The 18477-nt window shown below is 36.7% G+C and overlaps 1 protein-coding gene across 1 annotated transcript in view; it reads right to left on the reverse strand.

The window, feature by feature from the left end:
- IMPG1 (interphotoreceptor matrix proteoglycan 1) overlaps nt 1-18477 on the reverse strand; it is a 57596-nt gene that overhangs the window by 24010 nt on the left and 15109 nt on the right. Inside the window, exons 3-12 of the mRNA XM_010003436.1 lie at nt 16866-17032; nt 16625-16653; nt 13984-14072; nt 12862-12947; nt 10669-10815; nt 7592-7650; nt 5544-5564; nt 3935-4182; nt 2418-2494; nt 1410-1917 (exon numbers count right to left, since the gene is read on the reverse strand). Of these exons, the coding sequence (XP_010001738.1) occupies nt 1410-1917; nt 2418-2494; nt 3935-4182; nt 5544-5564; nt 7592-7650; nt 10669-10815; nt 12862-12947; nt 13984-14072; nt 16625-16653; nt 16866-17032 (1431 nt within the window). The remainder of the gene's footprint in view (nt 1-1409; nt 1918-2417; nt 2495-3934; nt 4183-5543; nt 5565-7591; nt 7651-10668; nt 10816-12861; nt 12948-13983; nt 14073-16624; nt 16654-16865; nt 17033-18477) is intronic.

Consider the following 18477-nt stretch of genomic DNA (forward strand, 5'->3'; position numbering starts at 1 on the left):
CCCTACATGATGTGTGTGAACTGTGTGTATGAGGCTGAGTCTGAAGTATCTTTCTGGGAGCTGTGAAAGAATTTTTTTATTGCTTTGCTCAGTGACCTCAGGTAGGCACAATTAAAGTAGTTGGTGTATGTTGTAGACATCCAATGCTCAGGAATCATGTGATAGCCAATGCAATAAAGCCCATCTGTGAAATGTATAGCTGATGAGGACACCTAAAAGAATCTCAAACTTCATTATTTCTGCTATACAGCTCTTCTTTTCATGGTAAAGAGGAGTGAATTTAAAGTTCTAAACGTGTGTTGAAGAAAATTTGCTCCATCATCTGGACTGTAGGATGGAGAATTAATTGGAAATTAATGTAGCAAAATTGCAAGCATTTAAAGCCTAGCCTTCTGCCCAAACCTATGCAGCACTGCCTCAATATTTCCTGCCATTTCACACCAGCAACAACTAAAAGATTAAAAAAAATAAATGAAAAAAATATTACTAAGAAACGTGGCTATGAAATACAGCCAGGTACAAGGTGTGAAAAATTCTATACCTGCTGGTGAGAAATTCTGCTAGCCATATTAAAATGAATAAAACTGACACTGTTCACTTCAATAAAAGCTGTTATAAATGTTATTAAGTCCTGAATTTCCAGAGCAAATGCAGTTCCTATGAAATATGCAAAATCCAGGGAAATATAAGAATAGAGGGAATGCTGTACACAGAACTTCTAGAAAAACTATAAACAGATAAAAAGTTTTAAAGACTATACACTATTTACTCATTTAAAAGCTCACTAAATAGATTTTCAGCATCTTTTTTCTATTAAACATCCAGTATATTTTTTACACTATAAGATTTGAAGCAAATAATTACAGCTTTGTGTTTTTGCTAACATAGCATCCCTTCTTTTTAGATAGGGAACAATCCTTTTTTATCCTCTTCAGATGCAGAGTTGATGATGAAAGTCTTGTATTGCTTGTTTTAGACATAACTTGTGTTCAACAAGGAGGAATGAGATAGTAGACCTTAATTTTGGGAAGCTTTTTTTTTTTTTTTTTTTTTACAGATCTAGACAGTTCATTCTGCTTTGCAGATTGACAAGTTCCAACCCAAATTTATTTTTCTGATATGTGTTTTTCTGTGCCTTTTTGAATTTTTAGTATAGTAGCTTGTAGAAAGTGTGCCTTATCCTTAGGCAATTGTTGTTGGGTTGATGTTGGGTTTTTTTTGACAACCTTGAAGTCAGGTACATTAGGATTTTCCTGAAATGGGCATCAGAAATGTAAATCTTTTCCCTTTGATGGCCCAGAAGAATTGTTGTGACAACTTAATAGAACACTTACTGTACTTATATGTGGTTGTGTGTGTAATAACTGTTATTACTACTCTCTCTTATGGAAAAATCTTTTGTATCTTACCTTGTCCAGACAGAATATCTTGGTCAGCTTCTTTGAAAGGTGGCTCTGTTATATCAGTCAGTTCTTCCTTCTCCTCTTCGACTGGCAGGAGATTAGGTGGAGTAGAGCTACCTGTGGTATAAACTGCCAGAGTGGTAGGCTGCTCCACTGGAGACTCAAAGCCATCAGTGATTAAGTCATTGCTAGCAGAATCATCTGCTGGAGGAGGCAAATATGAATCCTCTGGTTTTGGAGCACTGCTAGTGCTCGCCAGAGCACTGAAAGGCACTGTGAAACTTTGATGTTCAGTAGCAATACCTTCTGTGCCTGTAGGAGATTTGTCCTGAAATGAATCTTTGGGGGGTTTGGTAGGGAATGCAGGTTCAGATGTGACAAAATTGCTTAAGTCTTCAGGGGCACTTAGCACAGGGATTCCAGTTGTAAATTCGCTGACCAAGGGGTCTTCTGTTTGGTCTACTGTTGCTGGGCTGGGGTAACCTAGTGGGAGTTCCACGCTCATGGAGTCCTCCTGGAAAAGTTTTTTAAAAGAAAGTCTCATTCTTCTTATGTTTAACTTTCATTGCTAAAAAGGGCAATATTCTTTAGTCACAGAGGCTTGCAAACATCTAACTCAGCATGAAGTCATGGGATACATACAATATTTGGCATGTGCATGTGATCTTAATTACATTGCCTGTAATTTAAAAAAATGGTCAAAGAAAGATGCCTTTCACTTGCCTGTCAGTTGCCCTCCTGTCACAGTGATGTACTACTGAGACATGGTTTACTTTGTGATTAAAACTGGAAAAGGTAATCAAGCAGTAATATTCACCTGTAAATGCTCTAAACAGTACTTCTGTTGCAGTATAACACCACAACATTTATCCTTAAAGCATTTATAAAAGGCAGATACACATTTTAGCATAGGAGCCTTTTTCTGTGTATTTATGTACATCTTAGCACTTTTTGATTTATTTTCTCATGGATAAATATGTAAATAAGAAAATAAAACACCTGCTATTAACTTACCAAACCAGGGCCTGCCAGAGGAATTGTGACCATGGCCTGGATGTCATTATCAAACTCAGTAGATGGTATAATAGATTCTGAAAAAAAAAAAACCACCACAAAAGAGAGAGAGTACAACATTTCAGCAGTGGCACACTGATCAAAACCCATCAGCTCAGTAAACAAATGTATTAAAATTATTCTCCATCCAAAAATTACTTAAAAAAACCCATGTTAAGAAGAAAGAGACATAAATTTCCATTTAAACTGGCAATTACGAGGAAAACAGGAATGTGCTCTTTATTTAATATAAAGGGGATGGGTCTGCAGAGAGCTGTACCAGGGAGGAATGCTCAAAATCAGATGGTGTGTGAACTGCTCCATTTAATCTGCATGGGCTATGATGAGTCATTATCTTGTGTTGTTCATTAAGCCTGAATTCTTATCAGCTTTATCCAGAGTCCACATCATTGTTACTGTCAGTGTTTTGGTTTTAGTGCCCAGTTGCTCCATTCACCCCCTCTTTAAACATCCTTGCATGTAAGCTGTTTTTCTAAGACTGGTTATTAAAAATAGTAAAAATACATCAATTAAACTAGTTGTTATTATTAAAGTGTTGTATATCCATAGGTTTTTTCCTTGGGACTTTTAATCTACATTAAAAGATGAGATTTACTCTTACAGAAAGTATAAATTCATCTAAATGTTTTTATTCTCCAAAAACATTTTCTGCTGTTTGCAAATGAACAATGCAGCTGGAATTCTGTGTGTGTTTTAAGATTGTTTTGGTAAATATAGATATTACATCTTTTAAAAAAATATTTTCCCCATATTTAACCCACCTCCCCAAAACTAGGGCTATGCTAGCTTTGCAAAAAGAAATCATTGTTGGACTAAGAGGGGATATTTCTTAGCTGCATTACTGAACAGTATGCAGCTCTTCCATCTTCTGCTGGAAGACCCAGCCTGTTATCTGTGCTCCCCCTCTGTTTCAGAGACCAAAATGTACCTACAGTGCAATTCACACCACAGATTCTAGCTCGGGATCAAATGCTCTTTAGGGTGTCTGTCTCTCTGACTTCACTGGGAGATTAGATGGCTTCCTCACAAAAGAGATTTAGCTTTCAGAAAGCTAGATTTATCTTATAGGAAGCCCTCACTTTTTGTCTTATTGAAGAAGGGAGACTATCCATACTGGGAAATTAAAATGATACAGTGATTATTCGTTGTAATTTTTTTCTCCTCTTATTTTTCTTAGTGTGCAAAGTATCAAGCTTTTCTGAACAAAATAACAAGACATAGGTTCTCCAGTGTGATTGGAAGTCAGGCTGTAAAAATATAAAGGCATATTTTGCTACAAAATTTACAAAATTTAACTTAGATCTGTGCATCCTTCAGATGCTATGCAGTGCTTAGGAGAATGGGATATATCAAATGAAAACAATCTGTTAGAGATGCAAAGAAGACCTTACTGAAACTGCATCAGTTTGAAAGGGCAAGGTTCAGACTTGTGCCTGGCACCAGGCCTGCCTACTGACCATCAGTAAAGTGAAGTGTTCCAAGGTCCATTGGCAGGGACTGGTCTTCATGGAGTGCGATGGCAACCAGTTGCTGAAGGTCTGTCACTGTGAGTTTAGATGTTGCTATCTCGTCCTTCGGAGAAAGTGGAATGTTCCCGTTTTCCACCTTATTAGATCCAATAGTTGAGATGTCATCTGCTGTGCTCTTCGTGTCTGAGCCATCTCTCTCAAAGTTTACCACGTATCGTGCTATAGTGCTGCTTGATCTGCAAGGAGAAGATGCAAAATTTTTCAGTGCAGCAAAATCAGGGTTAGGACTGATTTTACAAGCAAACAAAAATACCTGCAACCATAACTTATAATCTTCTGTAAAAACAATGCAGATATATTTCTTTCTCATTAAATTGTCATCTTCAAATTTCTTTTGCAATACCTAAACCTTTTTTTTTCCTATGCATAATTTCTAATAATGATTCCAATATTGAAGAAAACTAATCTGACTAATCAGAGGCCTACAGAACTGGTAATGTAGTTTAAAGTAATTGATTATTAGTTCAAATAGTCATAAGTGCATTTTGAGGTTACTAAAAGCCACAGTAACTTCTTAATTATACAGGAACATATGAAAAGTGATCAGACAGTTCATAAAACTACAGATAAGCAAAAATCCTATCACATCTGGGGAAATTTTTTACTAATTTTTGAAGAACAGCAGGAAAATTAGCTAATTACTTAGCTGATCACTTTTCACATTGGGAGTTAGCTTTTCCAAGTCTGGATGAATGTTTATAGCTTCTCCCTAGACGTACTTGGTTAACAGAAGTCTCAAATTTTGACAATTGTTAATACATACTTTTCATAAATGCTAAATTCACCTAATTAAAATGAAAAATAATGAGTACACTGTGAAACATTTGTACTCCACTGTGTTGCTAATATAATATCAAATAACTGGAGAGAGAGGAATGTCACTTTATCTAGTATGTGGTATGCAGTTTACAGTTACATGACATTGCAAGAATTCAGCAAAAACATAAGACAATTTTTCCTTTTAAACTGCAAGTAAAAGAGAAATTCTGAGAACTGCTAGACAAATTTTTCCCCAGCAGCACTTTTAAGCAACAACAAAAGGCTCTGCAGCTCTTTGTATTATCAAGCAAAAGCTCCCTGCATTTTATCAACCTAGTAACTGGAAGCTTTGCCATTCTATCTGGCCCAATAAAGGAGGTAACAAATAAAACTCTACATACTTATTGAAGACAATGTGTGTGTGGGAATACAGCTTGGAAACAGCAGATCAAAAATGCAAATTTAAACATGAAGTGTCTTTATTTATTTTTTTTTTCACTTTCTGTTTATGATTGATAGAGATCTTAACTCATCTGAATGTGAATTTTCTTAGGTAAAACATTTTTCTTCAGAGATTCTGACAAAATTTGACTACATGAACCCTTCAGATTAAGATAAAAACTGTCCCTGCTGCTTTATATCACAGATTTTGTACTAAGGCAGAACACAAATCAATTCACTTTGTCACGTGCAGATAAAGAACATGTATTGATATATCTATCTACATCAGATAGTCTATAAAATTATTAATCTTAACTATGGATTACAGAAAAATTACCCATCTTTCTCCTTCTTCTCTCTTCATTTCATCAAAGAAGAAAGGGTATGATAAAGATTGCAAAATAAAGAAAAACAGAAGATTAATGTAAATCAGTTGTACAACAAAAAAACATATTTTGACAATTTATCTTATCTTCTATGTGTTCTCTATAATTTTTGTCTCTGTGTGAAAATGACATCTTACACTCTGTAATTTCACTTTTCTCCTTCAAAATGATAGGAATCTCCATGTTTTGAGTGGGGAAACAGAATTTTACCTTATCTTAATAGTCTGAAATATCTGCTTTCTTATTTCCCACTACAGATGGTAGTGAAGACTGAAGCACTTTGAAGACTGTCATTACTAATCTGTATTTCTATGGTGGCAATGAAAGACTGTGACAGTAGTAGCAACTATTACTGTTACCACACACGGTGCCGCCTTTAAAAAAACGCCCTATTATTTTCACTGATTTCTCTAACATATCTATTTCTCTAGCATATCTCTAATGTTGTCCTTCCAAATTGCATGGTAGGAAATACTGCTTATATATGTAGCAATAAGGATAAGAGAGAAAGGACAGCAACACCTGTCTTTGCTGATCTGTAATCCTCAAGAGCTTAGTAAATTACTAGATGATGGGAAGCAATCTTGGTCTACCACAGTGATGAATGTACTTTCGTATCATCTCCTAAGACCAAGATACTAAGCTGAAATGGAACCCACATCTCTTGCAGTCACAAAAAGAGGTTAGTTATTGCAAATTGTAACTCTGAGGTGCTACTACAGACAATCTCTGCTTGTTCTGTGGTAGCCAGCTTTTTATTTTTATTTTTTTTTACTTTCACTAACAAAATGTAAGCAACTAATTTTCACTCTGTTTTCTTCTTTTCTTTCCTTTTCCCCAGCAATTTTGCAGTGAGAAATGCTAGGAAGAAGTATGTTCTTGTCTAAAATTGCATTGCAATATGAAAGTTCTTCAATGTATTAAATATTACTATAAGTACTGAATGTTCCTGATGCTGTGCCATAAGCCCACATGAATTTATGTATTTTTCTTGCTCTTTTTTCCCCTTTCAATTTTATGTTATTGCTTACTATTAGTAATTTGGTTTTCCCTTGACTTTTTACATAATGTGTTCTTATCTATAGAAGCATAACCATATCAGATACTCAGTTTTTTTGATCCTCTTTCTCCTGTAGATTCTCATTGCAAAAATACACAGTAGCTTGTATTATGAGTAAACATACAAGGAAGCCAAAGCTGAAAAAAAAAGTCAACCCAGATTTTGTTAAAAAAAGAAACTTTCTTAATTGAGAAAAATTTGTTTTACACGTGTGAACATGTATCCTCCTGCAACCTTCTCATGTCAAGGCACCTTTGCTGTTATCTATGGGCACAGGGTCCACGCACAAAGAAGTAGCCACATAAATAATCATATTCCTAACTCTCTTGATACTGCCATTTAAGAAAATCCTTAATAAAATGTTTCTAGCAAATAATTTCCAAGGATATCTAGACTACTTCACCCCTCAGAGAATCAAAGATACTTCTACTTAGGAATTTAAAGTGTCGTAGTCTCACGTGGGACGTGTTCGTGCTTTTCTCCATACTGTCTCTGTTTTGTTCCCAGAAAAGTATTTTCTGTTTATAGCACTACACACCCCACTATTATAGATCTTTTCATAGAATCATATATGCATAGAATATGCTGAGTTGGAAGATGATGACCCATCAGGATCGAGTCCAATTCCTGTCCCTGTTAGGGCATCCCAAGAATCACACCATGTGCCTGAGAGCATAACCCAAATGCTTCTTGAACTCAGGCAGGCTTCGTGCTGTGACCAGTTCTCTGCGGAGCTTGTTCCAGTGCTGAGTTACCTTCTGGGTGAAAAACCTTTTCCTAATATCTAACCTAAACCTCCCCTGATTCAGCTTCCTGTCATTTCCCCGAGTCCTGTCATTGGTCACAGGAGGGAAAGTTGAGGAGGGAGGTTTGGAGGGAAAGAAGGAAGAGAAGAATACTAGCAGCCATTAGAAAAATGAGTCCCATTTTCTTACTTACTTAAATCCTAATACGTGGATTTCTTTGAATCCTGGAAGTTTCTCAAATATTTTTTGCATCTGTAGAAAAACATGAAATCATTAATTCAGTGTTCTATACTAACAAGCAAGCACGGGTTCAGTATGTAGGAAATATTTTTCCTATTTTAGAAAGAGCTTTAGGAAACAGCCTCATCTGCTCTCTTTGTGGTATCATTGCTCAAGTTAAACACAGTATTTCATTTGTATGTGCTGCCTGTAGGCCCTATAAATAGGCAAAATGAAGCACAAAATACAGCTGTATGTAACGTAATAATGTAAATCAGTGATAATCTAGTTCATAATAGAGCAAGTCAAACAGTATGAATCAAATGTTTTTCTCATTTTCAGCATTTTTGGTTCATGAATAATTTTGTGATTCAAGAAAGCTTAACTGTAAATTGTTAATTATTGAGAAATATTGACCAAATGTGGATGGATTTGGATTATTTGACAAATAATTTCTAAATTGAACAGTATTAACTGTCTTATATAAATAAAATAACTTAATATATATTTTAATTATAATACTACAATTGTACAGTTACATGTTTTTGAATAGAAGAGATAGTATGAAGAATAAAAAATAAGCAGAAAAGGTGAATACTGTATACATTTTTCAGACTTTAGATTAAGTGGTTTTGTCGGCACCTCAGCAATTAACAATGTTTTGAGATTCAACTAATTGATCTTGTGGTCTTTTCCAATTGTGGCAATATTTATGCAGCTAAGTCAAATGAAATATTCTATGTACATCTAAGAATAAAAGGCTTTTTTTAAACATCAAGTTCCATAGTTCCTTTCTGATTGACTTCCTGGTGCTGCTACATACCAGGAAACACATTGTCTAAGCCTTTCATCTGCAAGCAAAGCCCATGGTGTTGAGTGAATTCAGCACTTGAAAAGAACTAAAAAAGCCTTTTGAGGAATCAGGCCCTTTTAATTCAGCAGATAATTTTAAAAGTATATACAGTAATGCAGAAATCTTTTCCTTAGCTATATGATTCTGAACTAACCCAGCACACATTTAGAAGTCCTCTGTTCATGTGTGAGAGTTTGTCAGAACTGGTAGGGAATGGATGGTTAGACTCGCAGCTTTCTCTGCATCTCTAGGGCGGGTTAAGTGAAGAAAAATTGCCGAAGTTCACTATGTTATCATAATACCAGTATCAGCCACATTGTATCAGTCTAAGAGTATGTTTTTCTGTGGCTGTAAGCAGCAGAGCAGCTGAAGGGTAAGTGCAGAAAATGGCTGATCACCTACACTCCCCTTGCTCATCTCCAACAAGAGGACAGTACAAAAGGAATTGAAGCAAATATTTCATTTTGAGCTTTGTCTCACAGAGTAAAAGTGGTGCAGAAGTAATAAGTAGACTATGGGAAGATTTAAAATGGTATTCATGAGACTAATGCTCGCTGAAAGTAACAGACTTAAGGGCCTAAATCACTAGATTGCAATTCATTTTCGTAAGCATAGGCAAGCAGTGCCATTTTATATGCCTTAAGGTCACCTTCTGCTCCATTGCTGGATCAAAAAAGTGCAGCTTTCTCATATTTGAGAGGCACTCGCAGATGTATTGGATAACATGGGCACCTAATATGGCACCAGATGTCTGTGTTTAGGTAAATTAATCCCCTTTTTTTCATATTCTGCCAGCTGAGTTTTCACTCTCTTCCATCATAATGAAGTTGATGCTTTCTTTTAACAGTGTGCACAAATGTAGCTCCCAGTTTCCTACTTTCTCCAAATAAATCTCAGTTCACTAAGTAGTGTGGGCATCTGAATCTGAATTCTGGTTTTCATTTGATTTTAAATGTCAGTTGTGCTATACAAATGTACTTCTGAACATTTGCACTATAAACTCTGCTGTAACTTCCCTATTCCCAGATCCTGGAATGAATTAGGAACTGAGCTTGGAATTCCACAGTCCCAGCCTTTGCAAGGACTTCTCTTTGTACAGGAGCTTGTGTAGCTGGATAAGATTTAAATTTTTAATCTAATCTCTTTCTCACCCTTTAAGTGCACTTGTAAAAGTGACTTGTATCAAGATTGGCCTCTGCCTCCTCCATGACCCATGACCTATTTTTGGAAGAAAGCACTTCATGGGTATTTCATGGTACCGGACTACGATTATTTTCTATTCAACATTGCCTGTCGTGAACAGCTTTGGACTCTTTAAAGTGGCAGATAAAATTTTCTGACAATAGAAAATAATTCAACAATCAAGAAAGTGCAATTTTCACTCTCCTATTAATGAAATAAATTAAATAACTTAAAAAAACAGATTGCTGAATTATACCACTATATGTATAATAAGCAAAACATGCAGGCAGCTTTGTTTGCAGATAATATTGGAAATCCAGAAAAGCCAATTATTATCAGCTCTGCCAGCACATTTTTCACCATTTTTCTACAAGTATCTGAAGCTGAAACAGAGTAGTGAAATAGCTTGCACTAAGGAATGCTTGTGAAAGTGATGAGAAGCTTTAGTTAATTTTACTAAGAGAACCTTTTGGGAATGTCAAGTCATCAACTGCTATCTACTAAACCGATAGTTGAACATTCAGCTAATATCATTAATTATCTGAAAACACCACAGATGTTCCAGTTCTTACTGAAACTATGGTAATGCACAACAAGATTACTAGACGTTCTCTGAAGAATAGCTCAGACAACAGCCGCTCATTACTTTTAACATTTATAGTACCTTTCACATTAGGTTAATTGTAGAAATTAAATTATGACAACGCTCTGTTCATGGATTCCTGATGAAGCTCAAATTATACTTTTAATCTTTTCTTCAGTTATCTAAGGCTCTACTGCTGACAAAGATGTTAGCTTGGTGGCGGAACAGCTGGCTTAAACAAAAGGATAAACTGACTCTACCTGAAGGAAAACTGAAGGTCTTGAGACAACAGGAATTACCTATTTCACATGAAGGCAGAAGGTTCTAGTTCTCTTTCATGGTGAAGGTAGTTTCATGTTATGAATCTATTTCATAGTATGAATCTCAGCCAAGACAAAAAGCCAACATTTTGGCATTCACTCAGCCTCCTTACCTGTAGCTGAAATTTGGCAGCTAATTGTTGGTACTGTGGGGAGTTGGGGTCATTAAGCTCAGCTGTGTACTCCTGATCAGTGAGAGTGACACTGAATTCTACCATTTGCTCCACAGGCAGTTCTGGGACTGTATTTGTTTCCAGGTCCTGGAAAAGAAGAGGAGAAGAAAAAAGGGGGAGAAATTAAACAAAGTGATTTTTTCCCCCGAGATTTCAGTATTTAACAGGTAGAAGGGTTCCCTCTTAAGCCTGTGCCCAACATATGGGCACATATGAACCATATTCTAAAAAATGCAAGGGTTCCTAGCCACAACTGTTGCCTTAATTCTTCTGCCTTTGCAAACAAGTTTCTGTTACTGTGACTTGAGAGTTGCCTTTGATATGCATGAAGGTGAGGAACAGAATCAAGTGACTTCTTGCACAGAGAGTGTTACCAAGTCTTATTTCCATCATCGTTGAAGTCATACTGCTTTACTTGCCACTTTGGAGGAAAGTGTGTGACATCAACAAGACCAAAAAGTACATATTACAAGCTTTTTGGTATCCTACCCTCAGAAAACCCATGGCCAACCAGAGCACACTGCCAAACTCTCAGTTACTGTTTCATGTTCAGATGTTTGCATTTTTTTTTCCTGATGATAAAGTAGAATTAACCCTACCTGGGTTACAACTTTCCTGTGTAGTTGACTTTACTGTCTCTTATTTTGTTTGCTGTTTCCTGACACTATTTGCAGTTCTGGCCTACTCTTATTATTTTTATCCTTTGATGTATTATTTAAACACTTTTTAATATTTTTATTTGCTCAAGAACAATTTTACTCTCAACCAGCTTTTTATTCCTTGAATAAACAAGGAAAGCACAACAGCAAGACAATGAACAATAATAAACTGGCCCAAAAGAACAGCAGAGAGGTGAAGCTCCCACTTCTGCTGCCAGGTGGGCTGGCATGAAGTTGCTAGAGACATCTGTCCCATACATAACACCTAGGTTTTGACAGTTTACAAGAATAAGCAGAACAATAAATATATGCAGTTATGGTGTGTTGTGGGTAAGAGAGAAAATAAAATGTTAATATAATAAAGAATTAATAAAACAGGAGAGAACACTTTCTGCAGCCATTGATTTTGTGTAATTCATCTCTGCTAAGTCATTCCTTAGGATGCCTCAGTTTTAGAGAATTGTATGTGTTGTGTTGTATAAAAAAATATGGCTCATCAGTCAGAAACGGAGTGTTCTCTAATGTTCTATCATATAAGCAGAAGATTAAGCAATATGCACTTTCTATATAGCTGCCCTATGACTTATAAGGAGCCAGCCTTTAGAGACCTGGTCACAAAGGACTGGGTTGAGAAAGAAGGAGAAGACCTATAACATGTAGGACCTGGTTAATGGCAATCTCCCAGTACATCTAAAACACCACAAATAAGCATTTAAAAACTCTTTCATCCTCATAATCTATCAGCTCTTTCACTGCCTTAGAAGGGCAAAGTTTTTTTGAGAAAGCAAAGATGATCTCAGAGCAAATCAGAGGAGAAATGGAAGGGTCTGGCTCCCACCTGGGGCTCCTCAGCAGTGGTGCCCACCCTGCTGAGGCCTCAGTCTCTCTCCATAGGGAGGTTCCGGAAGGTTCCCTGAAGCCATTCAGCTGTGCTGAGGCCAAGGTCACCTCCCTGCCACCCCCGGGTGGCCAAGACAGGGAAAATAACAGCCTCTCCCCTCACTCCCTGTCTCAGAAGTATCCTGTGGCAGCTGCTGTAAACCTGAGGAGGAGGGGGCAGCCCACAGCGCCATGGCTGCCCTGCGGAGATGTCGCGGAGCTCCTCTGGCAGCTGGAAGGCTGGCAGAGAAAGGGCAAGAACATCCAGTCCTGTCCCCTGTGTCGTGGAAAGCTCAGAAGGCATGCACTTGTACACTACTTAATGAAGAACAAGGTTACAAAATGGGACAAAGCAGGCAATGGGCATCTCATTAAAGAATGAAGACTCTGCCTGAAAGCTGGTTCCCAGTGACAAACATCAAGAACTATTCCAGTACAGAACAGATAATAATAAAATCCTTCAGTCCTAGTAACAGAGAGGAAAAATAGTTTACAAGCACTAAGTGTTTATAATGCTTCCAGACCTTTTCTGCTAGCTGAGCTCAAAAAGAACAGGTGAGTGAAAAAGTGAGATAGGAAAACAGGCTTCCCTCACCTTCACAGGAGGTGTCTTCGTGTCAACAATTTCATTGAGCAGTGTGCCATTAGGTGCATCTGGAGAGATGGGTGTCCCAAGGGAGTCTGAGGGGTTTTAAAGCAAAATCAGACAAGAACAGGTTTGCACATCAAAAATCTTCCTCTTTCTCTGCTGGTCAGTCTTGCTGTAAAAGCTTTCCTTGTGGAGCGTATGTTTGAGCCAAGCCTATGTCAGTGAAAAGTGGTCATGACTGGTGGTGTGGGTAAAGCTGCTACTTTTTATGCCCTGGACAGTATTTCTTTCCAGGTCAAAACATCAACAGTGTTGTGTGTGTGTGTGTGACTGAAGGCAAAAGTGGCACTGACTCTGCAGCAGTGAAATGGTGTGAATTAAATAATATTTGATTATTTCCTGTCATACTGCGTTATGTATCACCAAATATCTCCGCTTGCTTTTGCCAGTTGAGGACTTTGTCTCTACAATAGCCACCTTTCTTTGGGGCTAAATGTAAAATAACAAGAGACTTTGAAAGAGTTTTCCAGCTAGAAGCAAAATTACTTTGCTGGAAGTCACTTTCAATAAGATTCTGTCATATCTAAACCTCATAAAGGTATGGATGCAGGATTTTTTTGCCTAGAACAAAACCGCTCATATTTACAGGTTTTTATTAATGAATAAAAATTACAGCATAAATTTCTAATATTTTAAATAACTGTAGTGCACAGCACTGTTGTTAGGTCTCATGGGAATAATAATCTGCTGAAATGAATGTCCTGGCATTAATGCAACCTTCTGGCTAAAGTAATTTTTTTATTTTCATCTGCTTGCTTATTTTGCCTAACAAATGACAGTTAGACAACACTATAAATATTATTTCATAACTGAAGCAAAATTAGCTCTATATGGGTGGAACTAGGAAAACATATGCATTGAAAGACTGTGAAATGAACCTAGAATGCCACACTTGAGTAACAGACATGTTGTAAAGAAATTTAAAAATGCTTCTTATACATTATTTTGCTTTAGCAAAATACTGGACTTCACTGAACTTGTCATGCTTCTACTCCATGCACTAAATTACAGCCTTCTAAGATCTATAAATTACTGGTTTTAACAATTCTATTTAATGGGCAGACACACAGGAAGCAGATTTTGTTTTACCTGTAGAAATGGAAGGAATGTCTTCTAGCTTTTTGCCACCTGTTTTCTCTGCGGATATTTCATCTTTCCTATCAATCAAGTAGAAATGAGAGATTTAACATTCAGCATGCAATACTGGCAATGGCAAGGGTGTAAAAAATGTAGAAGTGCCCTCTATGTTAAGTGTACTTTAAATGAGAGAAGTTATTTCTCATAGAATATTTAACAACCTGGTTAAACAGGCAATGAGCAGTAGATAATATTTTATATTCAACAGTTCATGTATTTTCTTTCTTCTCCTTCAATACAGAATTTGCACTTACAATGAAAAGAATTACTGATTTGATATATTCCTCCACCAAGGATTACTAATCCTGTCAGGAGTCTGTTCATGAGGTTTCATGACTGATTTTCTCCAAGCAGTCAGAGGGATGGGGTCACAGAGATTAAATCAGTGCACAGGGTCTGCTTTTTCTGTCCTTGAAGTCTATGAATGGTTGACCACTTGCTAAAATGGAAGCAAGACTTCTTATGCATTATCTAAACCAGCTATTGCCTCCTTTGCTATATCTCACCCTATCAAGGCAAATCAGTAAGGGCTTTGGGCTGCTTGTACATTTAGAGCCTAAATTGTTCCTAGGGTGTTTCACGGGTTTGGTGTGAGAAGAGGACAGGTGAACTTATTTTTCAGTCATCAGCCTGCATTATAATATCATAAGGATAATCTGGATTGAGATTATTATTAATTGTAAGAATGTTTGTTTTGATCTAAATATTCCTGGGTTAATGCCTACCATGGTCCTCATGGCAGACAGCTGAAAACTCAAGTAAGAATATGGTGGGTGTGATGTATGGAATGTCTGCATTTATTTTCGTATTGTTATTATTTTCTGTTATAAACTTTACAGTCATTTTCTGGTGAATAAATTTTGGAACTGAGACTGTTAGCTAGCCTGAAAAATAGAAGTGGTTATGTATATTTAAGTACATTCTATAATAGATGTGTTAAAGATTCCTGTAGTTAAGCTTATAGAATAATTTTTGCTCTAAATCCCAATTTTTATTCTTTTATAGCTTTTGGAAACATTTAGATTCCTTTATAAGAATCTTCTAAGTAACATTTTGAGATTTTTCTTTCCTGAAATTACGGGGTGAAGAATTTCTGTTGTTTCACGTTCTAAGTAGAGTGTAGAAAAAAACACAGCATAAAATACAAAGTTCAATCACAGAAATTAATGAGGAGAGAATTCCTCAAAATTTCTATAGAAATAGCTATTATTAGGGAAGTGCACAGAGGTGGAGGGTTTGTGAAAACTGATATGAGTGAAAGAACTACGGACACTGTAAATACATAGTGTGGTGTTAACTGAGACAACATGAAACTGGTAGCATAGAAAGAAAAGGTGGCTGGGCTGCATTTCTACACAGGACCAACCTAGATGTTTAATAACATAGACAAAGAACACAAACAAAACCTGATTTACCACATCCTCTGAATACCTCATGTGGTGAGAACTAAAGTATTATTTGTAATAATAATGATTGTAATTTTCACAAATTTATTTCACAAATTTGTTGTGGCTTTGACTGGTGACTGATCTCTCTGCATGGCATCTACAGAAGATGTTTCTCAAGCCACCCAGTGCTGAAGAAGTCCAACAGTGCATAACAATGACTGCTTGTATTTCTACCTAAAATACTAGTAATTTCATAGAATTTACTTTGACTTCTGAACTGTTTCAAGGGAAAACTGTGCTGTTCATACAAAGCATAAGAAGTCTGAGATCAGCCACTTAACTTATTGCTTTGCTGCTGCTGTTTGCACTAGGCTGAGTGAGAAGATCTCCCTCTGGACTTCCAGGGGAGTTTAATTAGGCTCTACATTATTAAAAATACAATTTTGAGAAAGATGAACACTCAAAGCTCCCATGTCATACTGAATAAGACCTCTGTGATCATGCGACAGTATAACATATATATGGAAAATATTATTTGCTACATCTGAAAATCTAAGAATATTTGAAAGAAAAAAACACCACATAAATCAGAGAAACTGTGGACAATTATTTGCCTGGCTGTAATACAGTGTTTATATGCAGAGTTCAGTACTGTAACTTTAATCCTGCTGTTTTCAGACTTCTGAGCATTGCCAGGAGCACACTTTTTTCCCAAGAGTTTACAGAATAAAGCAGCACAGTATTTAACACTGTCATGGCTCGTAGAAATACATGAGAAAGCTAAAGGCATAGAGTTTTCATATTATTGCTTAATGAAGCCTCCAAGATAAACTTTTGTTAAGCTCTCTGACTTTCCTTCTGAGAATTATAGCAATTAGGGGTAATAATTTGTCACTACTCTAATGCAAAGCCATGGCTCTGTCAAGGTTTTGAGCTTGCATTAGTCTAAGACATTCTGGAGTGTCTCAAAGGGAACAGGCAACTCAGACATCTGGCCACCTTCATTATTTGTGATTCAGCTGCTGTTTACTATGACATACAGTTTACACATATCTCTAACCACATACTAAATACACCACAGTGCTATCTGTGTATCTGTTCACATCCATGCACATCTACATGTATCTTTTTTATTAAAAAAAAGCTGTAATACCAAGTGGCAACGTTCCAGTTGTGCTACTTACCTTTCCTGGAAGGTTCTGTGTTTTACTCGCTGCAAAAAGATTAAGAAAAACAGCATTTTACTAGTGGGTGTATCCAACCATTGACCAGAAGCCTGTTAGATCTTTTGTTTACTGTATTTTATGTTTTCCTTCTAACATATGCCCCCTCCTTTTCCTTAGCAATACTTTGCCTTTATACAAGCCAATGGGGAGGGACTTGGAAGCCCCCCCCAGTTTCTGACCAAATGTCAGTAATCTTTACCTGTTGAATTATTTCCAGGTGCTCTTGGGAATTGCTGAAGTTTTTGCCAATGTCGAATATGCAGAAGGTTTCCCTTTGGCAGGCAGTAACCCAGTTCTGATATTCAGAAGTATCAGGAATCCGATCCAGAAAAATACGAAAGGCTTCCCACACAGCTTCCTGGCAGACTGAGTGAGAAGAAAGGGTCTGGGGATCCATGCTTTGTACCAAAAATTGAACTTGAAAGCCTTTTCAAAGTGATTCAGAATGTAAACATTTTACTGTACTTAGCAAACAAATCCAGCTTCTAGATACTTTTTAGATATTTAGATCTTTTACATATTTTTGAGTTGACAGTCATTTGCTTTTATACTGAAGGATTAGCCATCTTTGAGTTAAGGTTTGCTAATATCCCTCATTTAAAAAGAGATTAATTTGACCTGACATCATCCTCATGGATAATGAATAGACACAAAACACACTTCCTTCACCTCAAAGGTACACACATACAAAGATTTGTACTGGATATTCTAGTGAGAGCCAACATGGAGGTAGAGAAAAAAATAAGCTAGCAGTCATACCTGAATAATCATAATTTTAACTGTATGCAGTGATTTTGCATGGTAATATGGTTAACTATGCATAGAAACTAAACAGAACATATTAAACATTTTAATATTCTCCACACATATAACAAAATATTTTAATGAAAAAAAATGTTAAATGCAGTAGGCTAAAATGATTTGATTATCTTCCAAATTTTCAATGTAATGAGTCTTTAAAAATGCTAAGGATATTCTGCAGCAGCTACATGCTTCTATGTTTCTTTAAACACCTTTGGAATTACTTGCAAAAGTAAAATTCCTGTGGAAAGAACATGATTTCCTTCCTCTCTGCGCTGTACGCAGTAATTTGTTCAATGTTAAAGATCTCCTCCATGGTGATGAATCACCCAGATAAATGCCAGGCTACATCAGGCATGATTAACAGGTACTGTGGCTGCAGAGAGAACAATAGCAGTCTGCATCATTTGGGGAAACAAAAATGAACATAAAGAGACTAAGACAGTGGGGGAGACTTTGAAAAGCTGGTATTCAGGAATGGCTCTAAGGGAGCTTCATTTACAGGATGCAAACTGACTTACTGACGTGAGATTATGTGAAACATAATATAACAAAGAAGACTAATACTTTTACATATTCTGTTGACTACTTATGCAAGAAAGTTGTGAAATTTGTCTGTAGTGTGTTACAAGATATATTAGCGTGCATATTCAAGCTTGGTGTCCAGTTTTTTGAGATCTATCTTATATCAGTCAGAACTCTGTCAGACATTTTGGGGAAAACCTGTAAAAGGTAAGTTCTTCCTTCAAAGATCTTGATCTCTAGCACGGCAAGTGTGGATCATGACATGAATGAGTACATGAAGGAGGGCAGAAAGCAGCAGCAGCTAGGTTATAACATTACTTTTCAGAAATACTTTATAGGGTTTGCTTTCCCTTGATGATTCTGATAACACAAGTCTTAGATATGTCTGCAGAACTGAGTATTTGAGAGTCACAGATGGCCAAATGGCGCTGCACTTCTGAGTGCACTTTTACATCTTGCTGAATTCTCCACTTCCCTCTCTTTCC

Source organism: Chaetura pelagica, unplaced genomic scaffold, assembly GCF_000747805.2.
Source record: "Chaetura pelagica isolate M959 unplaced genomic scaffold, ChaPel_1.0 scaffold150, whole genome shotgun sequence".
NCBI classification, from domain to species: domain Eukaryota; kingdom Metazoa; phylum Chordata; class Aves; order Apodiformes; family Apodidae; genus Chaetura; species Chaetura pelagica.